Below are 14472 nucleotides of genomic sequence, written 5' to 3'. Positions count from 1 at the left end.
CCACTTCCACATTTTTGGAAAAAACTGATCAAGAAGCAGGATTAAAAACAGTATAGATTTCTTTCATTGAGTGGTCAGCAGGTTTGCGAGCAATTAAAGCCTTTGTCACAAATGCAGTGTCAAATGCGGTCATGCTTATGGCAGTGAAGAAATATTTAGAAATGCAAAACGAAGGCCGCATTTCGAGATGTAACAGGAGAAACTCTACCCCTCTCACGCTTTAGACATTCTTTGTCATGTCCACTGATGATATGCACATCACACATCTAAATAAATATATTAAAAACACTCTGAAGTAGGCATAGGTCAGATCTCCTTTCCTCTCTAAGCATATTTAAAACAGAATATATATTAGCATTTATACATTTTTATAAATACATATACTTTATCATCTCTGTTTAATATCTTTAAAAAAAAAAAAAAAAAAAAAAAAAAAAGAAAGAAAGAAAAAAGAAAATGGATCCAAACTCATTTACAGTTTTGAGGGCCTAGCTTTTCTATGCTGTTGGTGTCCATGCGCTCTTGCAGTGAGGGTTTACAACATTGCCTGTTACTGCCACCTAGTGTGGCAAAGCAGCACTACAATATATATATATATATTTTTTTTTTCCTATCTTGTTGGTGCCAGTACATAAACATGCATGGTACAACCAGTAAAAATCTACATTCCAAAATAAATCATTCAGCTTATCTCTCTCTCTCTTTTGTTTTTGTTTTTTTAAATACATTATTGCAAAACCTCTGGGTGTCAAAGAAAAACCTTGCAGCGAGACCGCAACATCAAACCAAATACATTTACATCACACACGACAGAATTAAGGGACAACCGTGTTTTTAGGTGTGTCAAACACCAGAGCGGTGGGAAAAAAATAATAATTTTTTTAAAAAGTGGGGCTTTGAAGAACGATTGGTCAATGTTCACATATGGGAGGGAGCCGGTATCTGTATGGCTATACAGTGGAGGTACCAAGGCCAGATATAGCGTAGTCCAGAATTAAGGGGAATATTGAAAACAGCCAGATTGTTAGAGGAAATTTAGAACATGCAATGCAGTAAGCCCGGTTTTTGTTCATTCAACCTCAAATTAATATAATCAATGAGGCTAAGAATGTATCTGAAGCTGCAAATGCACAAAACTGAAAGTTTTGTTGATTTTTTTTAAAGGACTTTTTGTTGATATAACAAAAAATTAACTTGTGAAATACTGTACATTACAGTATCCTATAATCAGTGAAAACAACATAGATCTTTAAATTCATTACCAGCATGTTTGTTTGTTTTTTTAATTATGGTGCACTAATCTTCACCAACACTGCCACTAATTCTGAAGCACACTACACCGAGGCCTCAGCCCATCTGTTCCCCTCGCCTCCACACATTTACCTGTCCAACCACCAGCGCTCTTCCTCCTCATCTTCTTTGTTTCAAACAGAGCAGTTGCGTCTCTTCCCAGAGCCAGTCTGGGCTGTAGCAGCAGAGGCTGAGGTCAGCCAAACAATGACCCCGTGTCAAAGGCTGGTGGAAGAAACCGAGAGGGTGGGCGAGGAAGGTGGCGGGAAGTTCAGGAGCTCCAGCACAGCCACACCCACGCTGCTGCGCCGTGTGAACATGCAGGAGGCTGCGACCCATTTATTGCTGCGTGGGTTGTACTTTTCAATGGAGTTGAGACTGGAGCTGCCATCATTGCCTCCAACTGCGTATAACCAGCCATCCATAGCCACCAGGTCATGAGTGCTCCTGGAAGGGAAAAAGAATATTTAAAATGTGTAAATTCTCACATATATTTAACATGATAGAGTTTTCTAAACCTAATGTGGGACAAATAAAGGTCTGTACGCATTCTGTTTAATGTAACCAATCCTAGATTTAGGCACACTGAAAATTAAACGGAAAAAAGGGATTGTGAGATGCAAGTGGCTACTGCTGAAACGGACAAAGAAACAAATGGCAAATTCATGTGGTTTGAAACCACAGCTAAAAGCTGCAGTGTTCAAAGAGAAGAGAAGCAATCGGGACACCCAATGACCAGTGTACTGGCTTAGCCTTTTGATAAAACCGTCAATTTTGGGGACTTGTGGTGTTGCCAATTTTCTCTCCATCGTTTCTTTTTAAAAGTAAAATAGAAGGATAATGAAAATGAATCAGCGTCAGACAATGTCCAATAGTTATCAGATGAAATTTGGCATCTAGCATTTCTCATTTGCTCTCCACACAGACATGCAACCAAAGCCTCCTCAAAAGCCATTAGTCAATGCCACTCAAATTTTAAGATAAAAGTGGAAACCAGAAAGTTTCTGCTGTCTCTTACCTATAGATTTTATATAATCATATACACAAGCTGTTTACAGAGCTTTTCACACGACTCTGTGCAGTCCTATGAAAGGTTAAGCACTCCCTTAATGCTTCCACAGGACATAAGCTAAGCAGCAGCCAGGTGCTGATGATGAATTGCACTTTGATCATCAGCAAGTTTGCGCACCTCTATAAAAGCAGCAACTTTTGGCAGTTTGCTGCCTGAAGCATTCAGGTGTTTGTTAACACATTGCCACAATTGTCCAAGTGAAGATGTCCCAGCAAATTCACATAAAAGTCACGCCGTGAAAAAAATAAATAAATAAAAAATACAAGAACTTTGTCTCAGATGCTGCAGGCCTCAGCATGTTAAATGTTAAAGTTTATGACAGTAAAATTTTAAAATGTGAACACGTACGGCTTGTTTGGAACAATTAAAAGGAGAAAATGTCTTTTCTCTGAAAAGAACGAGGTGACATGGCTTTGGTTTGCAAAGATGAACCTAAACAAACTACAAGACTTCAGGAACAATGAACTTTGGACAGAAAAAGTTACTGCCGTAAACACGGTATTATCCATTCAAACATCTCATACCACAGTCAAGCATGGCAGTGGAGGGGTGGTGATTGGGGCTCGTTTTGCAACCACAGGACCTGGACACCTTGCAGTTATTGAGTCAAACATGACCTTTTACAAAAAAACTACAATAAGAGGGTTTCAAAAACCACACAGGACTGTCGCTACCAAAAACCTTAATGTAACATAATGTGTATATGAGCCTGTTGCAGTGCTTGGGTAACACAAATCTGTTTAATACAGTGGCTTGCAAAAGTGTTCGGCCCCCTTGAACTTTCCCACATTTTGTCACATTACAGCCACAAACATGAATCAATTTTATTGGAATTCCACGTGAAAGACCAATACAAAGTGGTGTACACGTGAGAAGTGGAACGAAAATCATACATGATTCCAAACATTTTTTACAAATAAATAACTGAAAAGTTGGGTGTGCGTAATTATTCAGCCCCCTGAGTCAATACTTTGGAGCTGTTTTGCAAAGAAGAATGGGCAAGGATTTCAGTCTCTAGATGTGCAAGGCTGGTAGAGACATACCCTAAAAGACTGGCAGCTGTAATTGCAGCAAAAGGTGGTTCTACAAAGTATTGACTCAGGGGGCTGAATAATTACGCTCACCCCACTTTTCAGTTATTTATTTGTAAAAATTGTTTGGAATCATGTATGATTTTCATTCCACTTCTCACGTGTACACCACTTTGTATTGGTCTTTCACGTGGAATTCCAATAAAACTGATTCATGTTTGTGGCTGTAATGTGACAAAATGTGGAAAAGTTCAAGGGGGCCGAATACTTTTGCAAGCCACTGTATTTAGCTTTGGGGATTAAAGCAGACCTGACATGGCACAGACCTTTAAAAAGCAGTACTTTTTGAACATCTATACTTAATTCTTAATCAAAGCAAATGATCGGTGTAAAAAATAAATAATTTTTAAAAAAAACCCATTTTTCTACGCTTAAAGAGGACTTAGAACAAATTTGGTTTTAATGTTCATTTCAAATATCCCCGTTGTGATCGTAACACAATGAGATAATTTTGGACAAGACTATTATTCTACAATGTCTCCCACACTGGCACACGTGTGAAGTGGCTATAGCGTGTGACACATTAGTAGCCAGTACAGTGTGATTGTTTTGGACTGTGGAAATGGAGCCTCTCAGCAACTGGATAAGAAAAGAACTCCAAGGCACACAGCTGATTAATGCCATGGGTTATTCATGGAGCTGCACAGTCAACTGTTGTCAGGTTTTTCTGCTCCTACAATACACTGACTCATACATAACCAAGTGTGCGTGTGCGGATGCATAAGTGTGTGTCTAGCTGCCCTGGGAAAGAGCAAATCTGCCGATGCTATCACAAATCCTCGACAGCTACATCTCCAAATCTTCCTCCCTGCTGCAGATCCTGTGACAGTACAATGCTGCGAGCGTGCTTGCACGTATGCCTTTGTTGATAATCACTTGCAAGATGAGTTTCATCTTCTAAGAAAATTAAAAAATAAAAACTCTGTTGTGGAAAATAGGCCACTTGATGTTTATGCCTTAAGAAGGTTTTGGCAGCAAAAGGGGGAAAAAAATCCTCCAAATGCCCCGACTCCCGAGCCTTTTGCACACAGCGAACTAATTGCAGCCGAGATACTATTCTGACAAGCTACATACAGACAGAGCTACAGATATTTTTTCAGCTTTTCAAAGAAGATGGTTTTATCTCTTTATTTAGGTTAGACCAAAACTGAGGCTTGGCCTGTGGTGCTTCTCAAATCTTTTCAGCAAGGTGTCGTGCTTGTTAGGAAGCACAAAAATAAGGATAAAGGCTGGACAGCGCTAAAAAAAACCAAAAAAAAAAAAAAACCCACAGAGGCTGTTTCCATATTCTTTACTCCCAGCTGAAGTTATGCAGGCGTAAAGGGAGAACTGGGTCATCCTGCTGGCTCAGTTGGCTAAAGGTGTGTCTCGTTTAATTTATTACCTTGAATTCATCCCAGATTTTTTTTCTCATCTCTTCTCTTTCTACCTCTTATGGTGCAGCATAATGTAAAAAACAAACCATAACCTCTCTGTTCTCTTTGTAAATGTGGCTAACCTGCGTATATTCATGGCGGCAACTCCTTCCCAGGTGTTGGTCTTGGGGTTGAAGCGCTCCACTGAGTTCAGGCAGCTGGTGCCATCATTGCCTCCTGCGACGTAAAGCATGCCGTCGAGCACAGCCACCCCGGCACTGCTGCGTCGACTCAACATGTTGGCGATGGCGGTCCACGTGTTGCTCTGTTCAGCCAATCAAGAGACCGAGCACTTGTCACATATTCACACAGCAGATTCATTTGTACCGTTTCACTCTGTCTACAGCATCCAGTCTAGGTAAACCTGGCAACAGACGAGTTTTTCTAATGATAAATTTAACAGCTGTATACCTGGGGGTCATATTTCTCCACTGTTGCGAGATGTGAGGAGCTGTCATAACCTCCCACCGCATACAAGCTGCCATCTGGAGGGGAAAAGGGAGTAAATACTGAGAATGTAAATATTAGCGGTCGCATACCGAGATGGCAACTCCCTCTTGATGTGAGTTATTAAAATACAAATAGTGAAAAGTAAATACAGGAGTACATACCCAGAGTTGCTACTCGAACATATCTCCTACGAGTGCTCATAGCAGCGATTGAGGTCCATGTGCTGGTCAGAGGGTCGTACCTCTCTGCACTAAAAGAAGAGGTGAAAAAAAGACCGATGCTCACGTGTATTTAATTCAGCTTAAAATGATCAGTAATCATCAGCATAATAACAGGCTGTGCATACCTATTGAGACAGGAAGCTCCATCGTAACCCCCCGCAGCGTACAGCAGGCCATGCAGGACAGCTACGCCTAGACAGCTCCGTCGTGTTCCCATGGAAACCTCAGGTTGCCAGGAGTTAGTGATAGGGTCATAGGACTCCACGGTTGCAAGGTCAGAGGTGCCGTCATAGCTAAAGAGAGTGACACAGATATAAATGAATGCACAACTTTGCAACAAACGGCGAACATACAAGATAAAAAGTTGCTTTGCATGGAAGAAAGCTCTCACCAGCTAATCGAGCAAATGCAAATTATCCACAAATTCTGCTTGCCAAAGCTTCCCCTCAAATCACACAATGTAATGTTTGAGTAACAAATAACTTTTTAGGGTCAAACGCTGCGATTATTATCACTCACCCTCCAACAGCGTATAGTCTGTTCCCAATTGCTGCCACGCCCACCCGTGCCCGCCGAGTGGACATGGACGCCACCATGTGCCAACGGTCTGTTCTGGTGTCGTACGCCTCGCAGTCTCCGTGGATAGCAAACAAGCTGCCACCACCTGGGAAAGAAACAAACATACACTAAAAAAAATGAGGAAAAATGCTTTGAGCAAAAACGTAAATGTCATCAGGAGGATGGTGACATGAGAAAACGAGGACTTCAACTTCGGGTTTTTAAAAGGAGTGAAAATGAAATGTGTTTACAGTCATTCCAAACAGCAACGCTAGAAGTTAAAAATGAGGGAGGAGAAAGTATTAGAGCCTCACAGCCGCCAATCATAGTGGGTGTAAAGGTCAGATTGTTCATTTTGGAAACAGTCGATGGAGACACATCTGACGTGTGTGTGTGTGTGTGTGTGTGTGTGTGTGTGTGTACACAGGTGCACTATTCAAGTTCCAACATGCAGTTCACACAGAATAAAAAATGCTGGCATTTGTAAAAATCATGAGTGACTGGTGAGCTAGAGATGATGTGTGTGGTCCAAGTGTACCCTAATGGGTACCTTCAGATGCACACTGACCAACGGCGAAGAGCACAGGGCTGGCGCCTTCACAGCGTCGTGGGCGCGTCCGGCTGTTGCTTAGGACACCCCTCTGCTCCGGCATCAGGTGATACTTTAGGGCCTCGATTAGCAGGTCTTTGCACTCCGAGTGGTGACGCACCAGCAGCTCCGTGTCTACGTTGCTCATCAGAAAGTCTCGCCTCAACAATGGCAGCCGCACGCACTTCATCAGCTAGCGAAGACAGTAGGAGAGTGGTTGATGAGCGGGTGGCGCTACACAGAGTTAAACAACAAAAAGGGGAATGGGGTGGGTAACATGGAAAACAAACGACTTACCCAAGGTACATGTTGCCTGCGTCCATCTATATCGTGTTTTACCCAACTCAACACGGCTCGGTACACTTCTTCCTCAGATGGCACATTGAGATTGTCACTGGAGATCAAATCTAGGACCTGGATGGTGAAGACGAAGCATATAGGAAGAGTGAAATTATACTATCGCTTACAACTTTATATTATTCTTTTTTCTTTTTTTTTTAAATCATAGTGTATCAACTTGGACTGTTGAAAAGCATTTGCAGAAGACTTTCTTGTGGTTGTAGAAATCGACACACAGGAAGTAATTTGCATGGGTCACAGACCGTGTTAGTTCCTGTATATAGTAACTTCAGCTGAAGTCTTGCATCTACTTTTGTTTTGCTTGATTTGTTGTCTTAATTCAAAATGAAAGAAAGGATGACTCAATAAAGCACGACTCTGACATCGTGCACACTTCGCTTGTGCATTATATTACAGCCTGTGTGTGTGCACGTGAGCCGTGATGCATTTTAAGTAATAGTTTAAGCTACCACTTCTTCAATTGTGCATCTGTGGAACAAAGAATGCTGGACTCTGAGTGGCTGGCTGGCAGTGTTCCCAGCCCAAGCCTAAGCTGGCAGGGCTGGGTGGGACCAAGGAAGCCAGCTGCTGCTGCTGCTGTCTTGCCTGGCCAGATCAGAGCAAAACCCTCCCAGGAACAGCCTCCTCTAATCCAGAGTCACACACAGAAATACTGCTGATGCCACTGCCCCACCCTGCAGTCCCTCCTACCACTGCATGCACATAGTGCATCAAATTAACTCCAGAATGTGTGGGTGCATATGGAGAAAAACGCCTTTACTGCCTTTTCATAGTATGGTAGCACGATTGAGGGACATATGAGCGCCACTGTGTCAAAGTACTCATGTCTTCATAAGCTACACGCAGTAATTAGGAGGAATTCGTTGACTGTTGTCTTCAAAATGTCACGCATATGACTCTACATCACCAAATTTGGCTAGTCACAATCCTGTCATGCCTTGCCACTTCCTCCAGAGAACATCAGAAGAAATATGGGGCATATTTCACAGCTCTGTGAGCTTGGAGTCCTGTAGAGCAGCCAGTACATAAATCCTGATCTGGTGCAGATTTATGACAGTCACAGAACAGCTGCAGACACGACAGTGGAGTAAGCCAAGAGAAAGAGAGAGAAGAACAGAAATGAAGAAAATGGCCTATTTTTAATCTGCTTTTATGCAGCTTAAGTTTCAGTGTTTTAATGGACTGTGCCCACACACTGCAGATTCAGTCTCGGGGCTTTGAAGGCCAGATACAGAGGGAAGCTTAGTGTGTTACTCTGGTGGAACAACATCACTTTAGGACTGTGGGAATTATTATTTAAAGAGCGAGAAGATAACGGGAAAGGGATGTTAGTGGTAGTTCGTTAATTTTCTTCACCTTCCTTTTAATTTGCTGTTACCTTGTTAAACATTTCATCTAAGAGAAGATATATATTTTCTCAATTCTTTAGATGTTACAGTGAGCCTCTGCCTGAAACAAAAACATGATGTGCCTCAGTGGGCTTTTAGAAGCTGTCTGATATCATGAACACCAATTTAAAAAAAAAAAAAAAAAAAAAAAAAAAAAAAAAACACGAATTGCTCTAGAAGTTTAAAAATAAAAACATGTAAACTTTGTACTCAGGTAGGCATGTTTAAACTGCAGGAAACAGGAAGTTTAAATAACCCAACAGCAGCACTACTTTATTCTTTAGCATGCCAGGAATAGACTAATACCAACACATAAATGTCAAATACAATATGCCAGGATGTCCCGCTGGACTATGTATCACTTTGCAGTAAGAAGCTAGCGTATGTTTCTGCCTTTTCTGCTACAATTTTGGGCAACAACTTTTTAAAAAATATTTTCACTCCTTTGGGATCTACTCCAAAAAGGACTTTGCAGTGCTTGTTAGCCAAACATTGCCTTCTTCACAGGTAACTGATAGCAGTGTTTGGCTGCTGAGCAGCTCATTTGACCAGGGTTATATTCTTTCCCAAGGCCCAGCATTCCTTACATCGCTCTAAAATAATAAATGGGTACACCTACAAGATGCATTTCCTCCAAAGCCTTGGTTAAAACAAGCAAAAGCAAATTATTTGAACCAAAATAGAAACCATTATTGTTATGTCAGAGGAGCAAACACTGCTGTTAGCTCTCTAAATAGCACAGCAGCTGTGGAAATGTCACTGGCTTTGCCTAATTACCACTTCCCAGACAGGAACCAGAGTGCTGCCACCGCTGAGCCCTGCTAATGAATAAGTGATAGTTTGGCTTAGCCGACGTGCCAGATGACAAAACTGCAGAAGACAGTGAAAACAGGCAGGAGAAAAAGTTTCTCTAGTGAATTTCAAAAGCACACAACTTCCCCGTGGCATGCTGATGCAGTTTAAAAAAGAAAAAGCTGTGCTTGTGTATACATTATGCTGGGGAAAAATTATAGATGTAAGCATTGCTGCGTGTCCTTTGTGCTTTGGCATTATTCATGATAGATTAATCATCACCCCTACCTGTTTCAGTGGCAGCAGCATGAACTCCTCAGTCTTGGACACCTCCACAAAGTGCTGCAGGACATACTTGTGTGCTGACTTGAGCAGGTCGCTGCAGGAGTGTGTGTCAGCGAAGCCTCGGATGCCCAGGCAGTTTGAGGGGTCCAGCTGGCTGAGGAGGAACTTACAGCAGGCGTCCCGCACCCCATTGAGCTGCAACAGGCTCGCTGCTGGGAGCAGTGTCTATAACAGGTGGAAACGCAAAGTCTGTTAATTTTTTTTGTGCCATATGAAAAAAAAAAAAGTGTTTTAGCAGTTGTGTATGTGAATCTTAAAACGTCAAGCCTACCTGCACATTTCCTTCCCCGACCACAATCTCTGCTGTGTAGGCATACTGGACCAGCTGCTCCAAAGCCTGAGGGTCAATGTCGTGAAGGGTCACGTGGGTCTGACGACTCTCAGACATCTCATCTGCGTGGCCGTACAGAATGAGATCAGATTAATTTTAACAAATTACACCGAGTAAAGCTCCAGCTGATAGCAAAACTCCTCCCTCTTCAATCATACTGACACATGGCATCTCATAACATTTACAGCACTGCTGCAAAATGTCAGCACAGCTCATTTGTTACCGTTTGTTAAACCAGCCGTTTCAAGTGTGTGAGATTTTTGAAATTCCTGGATATAAACACTCTCTCTCCCACAGAACTAAGCCAGGAGCTTCTACAGCAACAGTCACGAGCTTCATCGACTCATAGTTAGACAACCTCACAAACACCTCTGCTGAGGTTTTCTGTTAAAATAGCTTAATTAGGGACTCTGTCAGATGACAGGAAGTCTAGCAGCTGAGTCTCCAGGCAAATGACTGTCTGGAGACACACAGCATCCTCACAAAGGGCTAGTGTTTGGGAGGAAATCTGACTTTCACACACCTCACATGACCACCTGTGCCCCAGACAGGAATAGGTGGAAGGAAGCGATGATGCTGAAAGGATGGAACAGCCATAACGGCACACGCCCACACAAAAACACAAGTTCTAATGTAAACAAACTCAAACAACAGAGAAAAATAGTTTGCAGTTTGAGTTTGTCATGCCACTTGCTCATCTTTGTTAACTTCAGGGACAGTATACAGTATACGCATCATTAAGGTCCATAACACAGACTGAACTTACTGGTAAACATAGCGTGGAAGTATGGACTGCAGGACGCCAGCACCACTTTGTGCGCCTTGATTTCTTTGTTGGAGACATGAAGGACGATGTCGCATAGCAAGCCACGCTGTCGCATCCGGTTCATGGACACGAAGGAGTCGTGGTAGTGGCGCTTTGAGTTGTGCGAGATGCTGTGGCCATCACGGTTGAGCAGCTGCATGCCCCCCTCCATCATGGTGCCTGACGTTGCGGTCGTGGGCTCGTGCCTGGGCCGCACTCTTGGCAACTGAAACGTCAAGAAAAGCTTTTTAATGTCAGCCAATACTAATATCATCATCATAATAAAATCCTTTTTTGGGGGGGTAGACAAAAGTCTTGGCTTTGCTCATCTATAGGGAGTGAGCTGTTATGACAGGTGTCCTGGGCAATCATTGTACCTATCATTACAGTTATAGCACCCATCCTGTCGGCTATGACAGGAAGTCCTGCCAGCATGACAGAAATCTGAGTACAATCACAAAGTGTAGTAGGATGGATGGCCTGATTATTTCACATTCAGTTTTAGGAATGATTAGATCTCACTATGACACACCAGAGAGTTTCAAAAGATGGACATTATGCATGAGCCTGCCATCAAATCGGTGTGATCCATCCTGACTTGCAATTTAATTGGACCACATTTAGCTGTGAACTCCCCCACTCTGCTCTTGAATGGAAGAACACACTTCTGCATGTTGCATAACTGTCATCACGCAGCATCTTAGAAGTTGTTGTCTGATGAATATGTAGTGACCAGATGAGGAAACCAGATTGAAGCAAGAGTAGAAAACCACAGGCCAAGAACAGACTGATTCTTAAAAAAATAAAAAATATAATGTACTAACTCTGATGCAGTGATACCTTAAAAGTGTGAAAGGCATATAAGCAGAAGCTGACTATGGGGTTGGGGAGGCCACGCTCTCAAAAATATAACCTTCATACTAATTTGCAGCTCCACGTTTGTAACCTTTGAAGAATAGCTTTCAAATAATTCTTATTTATCTAATGCAGCTAAAAAAGGATTATTTATCTGGGATGAACAGGACCCTGGAGCCCCACAATTCATCCCATAAACTGTATATGAAAGATGGACACAGCCAGCACGACATCACTACCATCTTTTTCATTTGAAACCTGACCTGACAAGCGAGGAGTGGATGTGAGTGTGAAACAGAGGAACACTGAATTCTTGCTGGCAAGTGATTTGCAAGTATTTAGCCACTGAGCAGACGCTGGTTCGCCCTCCATTCAGACGAATAATTCAAATGTGGCTACAAGGGGCTCTCCCTCAAGCTCCCTCCCTTGCCTGGGAACCCTTCAATGTTCCCCTGGATAAGATCGAGGAGGTGGCTTAAGAGACCAACTTCTCGGCTTAGACTGCTGCCCCTACGACCCAGCCCCAGATAAACACCGAAACACTATTTTACATCCTCTTCTTTTAAATCAATCGATCTGATTGGCCTTCTAATTGACTGCTCTTCGCAAAACATACGGTCTGAACAGCCGGTTTGGTGGGGCTGCTCTTCTCACAACCAGAGGTGCTGTATCAGAGATGACAATATTTAGGATATCAGCCAAAAGTGAAAAAGAAATCACAGTAACCACACATTTAGCCTTAAATATATTAGTTGTACTTACACTGATGTCATTATTTTAAACTTTGCTGTTATTTAATGTGAGCATCCACAGGTGTAGAAGAACTTATATGATTGAAAATAAAGGAAAACTGTGATATATGTTTAAACTTTAATGATAAAGAAGGATTCTTAAACTACAGGAACCCTGATAAGTGTGGTCATTGCCTGCAGGACCTTACAGCCACACACATTAAACAAATAAATAAAAATCACACATACCTTAGGATATCTATTTAATACACCAAGCTGGAACATTCCCTTTGAACCACCAAATACAAACAGCCTCTGTATGCTTTGTTTAGACATATGACAAGAGGTTTACAATCTTGAGGTAATCAGAGCAATTATGCAACAAGCAGAATCTCATCAGGAGAGAATATTGACCAGTTTGAAGTCCAAGAAGTGCAATGCTGAATGCTGAAACCCATTACACCAGTTTTCCCGATTAAGTTAAGTTTCACATGACTGTCAAATAAGCAGTTCCCTGTTATGATCAGTACATCCTAACAACAGCTCTGACGCTTTCAATTCCACACTCTTCCCCCATCCCACCGAGCACCATCTCAAATGTCATCACAGCTGCCTGGCGACTACCCCTGGGTCCCATTTTCCAAAACACAATAGCCCATTAAAAAAAAAAAAAAAAACACCAGCCATGTTCCTCTATGAGGGAACAATCTGCTCTCATGCCCAAGGGAATAGTAAGAGACAATGCTGGAAAATGAGACATGGAAACACGGGATGTTGTGGTAGATGTGAAAACACAACTGTCACAGTTAAACTAACAAACTGAAACACTTGTCCTGTTCATCTGAGGCTTGTTTCTCCCTTTATCGTCTCTACCCCCACACCCTGGCTGGTATCCACACAGAGGCTGAGTTGCTCCTTGATAAATAGTGCCTGCACAATCCTGCTGAATGCACAATTTCACTGGGAGACACAGGGATGTTCCTATCCAAATATCACTATGTGATCTACGGAAACCCCAACCCCCACTCCACCAGCTCTGAATAAGAGCATATGTCAGCTGCAGCAGCGGCAATAGGAAAGAAAATGAATGTATAATGGCTTTACCGGTGGTTGTTTTGCAGTTATCCTTGAAGACAGTGTGTTCCAAGAGGTAAGGGGAGATGAATGAAGAGCTGTCGCAGTCAGAAGGCTTTAAAATCCTATCACCGTCTACTTATCGGTCCATATTGTGACTCGAGCATAGGAAATATGAAGAAAGCCTCTGTTTTGTGCTGTATGTGCTTGACGTCAATGCAAAAAAAAAGAGCTGCCTGAAAGCTGACATCGGTCTGTTAAGGTGGCGCTGTAATTGTCGAAGCCGAAGGTAGCAAGGCTTGCTCATGCTGTTAAATTTTAATATGTTAAAAAGGAAGACATGGTTGAAAAACGCCGGTATGTCATTTCAAATGACCAACCGGCAAACTAATGCAGTGAATGTTCAGTTTAGGAGCCGACAGACACACACGACCTTAAGCCCCCACTTGTGTTTTGTCGGAACACGGAAGCGTGTTCGGCGTATCCGTCTGTGCTACAGTGAAAGGCGGAGTTTTCAGTGACGCGCTGTGATTGGCCACAATATGAAACATACCCAGTTTTGGTTAGCCCGGAAAACAAAATGAAATATAACTACAAACGTGAAACTCCATGTTCAATAATGCACAATTCTGTAATTTTTTTCCTCATTATTTACGTGCAAATTATACACTTATCACCCTACTACTGACGTAAAATAAGCACCCTGTCTTTATTATCTCTGCGTGAGATAGCCAGTGATTCTAAATAAACTGTCTATGAAGCTAGCCGCTAAGGTAACGTTAGCTAACCTGAAAAAAATTAAAGCACAGGGTACTCACGACCAGCCGTCGTCGGTGTCGATGCGATGACAGCAGTGACTTCCTTCGGTTTGTAAGCTTGCCCAGCTTTGAGGCCGTGCAAAGTAACGTTTAAAAAATACTGTACTCCTCTCTGGATATTTGGCTTCCTGTGTCTGGTAAATGCAGCTGACCATTGTATTTAAACCTCACGTGTTGCATCAAAACAGTGTCCGATCTTGCACGCGCAAGAAAATTTCGAGGTTTCCGTGAACGCACTACCGGATGTTTGTTTTAAATAATCAGTTGATTATTTGTTCACTGTATTT

At 42.3% G+C, this 14472-nt stretch overlaps 1 protein-coding gene across 3 annotated transcripts; it reads right to left on the bottom strand.

The window, feature by feature from the left end:
* Nucleotides 1-414: 414 nt before the first annotated feature.
* On the bottom strand, nt 415-14333 carry klhl17 (kelch-like family member 17). 3 transcript variants are annotated; one of them, XM_063464379.1, is made up of 12 exons: nt 14186-14333; nt 10669-10933; nt 9843-9964; nt 9515-9736; nt 6984-7100; nt 6648-6879; nt 6059-6203; nt 5665-5832; nt 5480-5568; nt 5280-5353; nt 4952-5133; nt 415-1737 (listed from the first exon to the last, which is right to left on the bottom strand). In XM_063464379.1, exons 2-12 carry the CDS (start codon nt 10880-10882, stop codon nt 1509-1511), a joined length of 1794 nt encoding a protein of 597 aa, XP_063320449.1. In that variant the 5' UTR covers nt 10883-10933; nt 14186-14333; the 3' UTR covers nt 415-1508. The 3 variants fall into 3 exon arrangements, with proteins under 3 accessions (XP_063320449.1, XP_063320448.1, XP_063320450.1); XM_063464378.1 differs by lacking the exon at nt 14186-14333 and adding an exon at nt 13398-13562; XM_063464380.1 differs by lacking the exon at nt 14186-14333 and adding an exon at nt 13398-13562 and having other exon boundaries at nt 6666-6879.
* Nucleotides 14334-14472: the final 139 nt, after the last annotated feature.

The sequence above is a fragment of the Pelmatolapia mariae genome, linkage group LG20 (genome assembly GCF_036321145.2).
Source record: "Pelmatolapia mariae isolate MD_Pm_ZW linkage group LG20, Pm_UMD_F_2, whole genome shotgun sequence".
Taxonomy (NCBI): domain Eukaryota; kingdom Metazoa; phylum Chordata; class Actinopteri; order Cichliformes; family Cichlidae; genus Pelmatolapia; species Pelmatolapia mariae.
The sequence above is the reverse complement of the archived record's forward strand: the minus strand, read 5'-3'. Positions and strand labels throughout refer to the sequence as shown.

What these genes read in the sequence shown, in the direction of transcription:
- klhl17 (XM_063464379.1), bottom strand. Translation starts at nt 10,882, where the DNA reads ATGATGGAGGGGGGCATGCAGCTGCTCAACCGTGATGGCCACAGCATC. An exon ending in GCAGGCAACATGTACCTTGG is followed by an intron (nt 6,880 to 6,983) that starts GTAAGTCGTTTG and finishes TGTCTTCGCTAG; the next exon opens with CTGATGAAGTGCGTGCGGCT. An exon ending in TGGTCAGTGTGCATCTGAAG is followed by an intron (nt 6,204 to 6,647) that starts GTACCCATTAGG and finishes TTTCTTTCCCAG; the next exon opens with GTGGTGGCAGCTTGTTTGCT.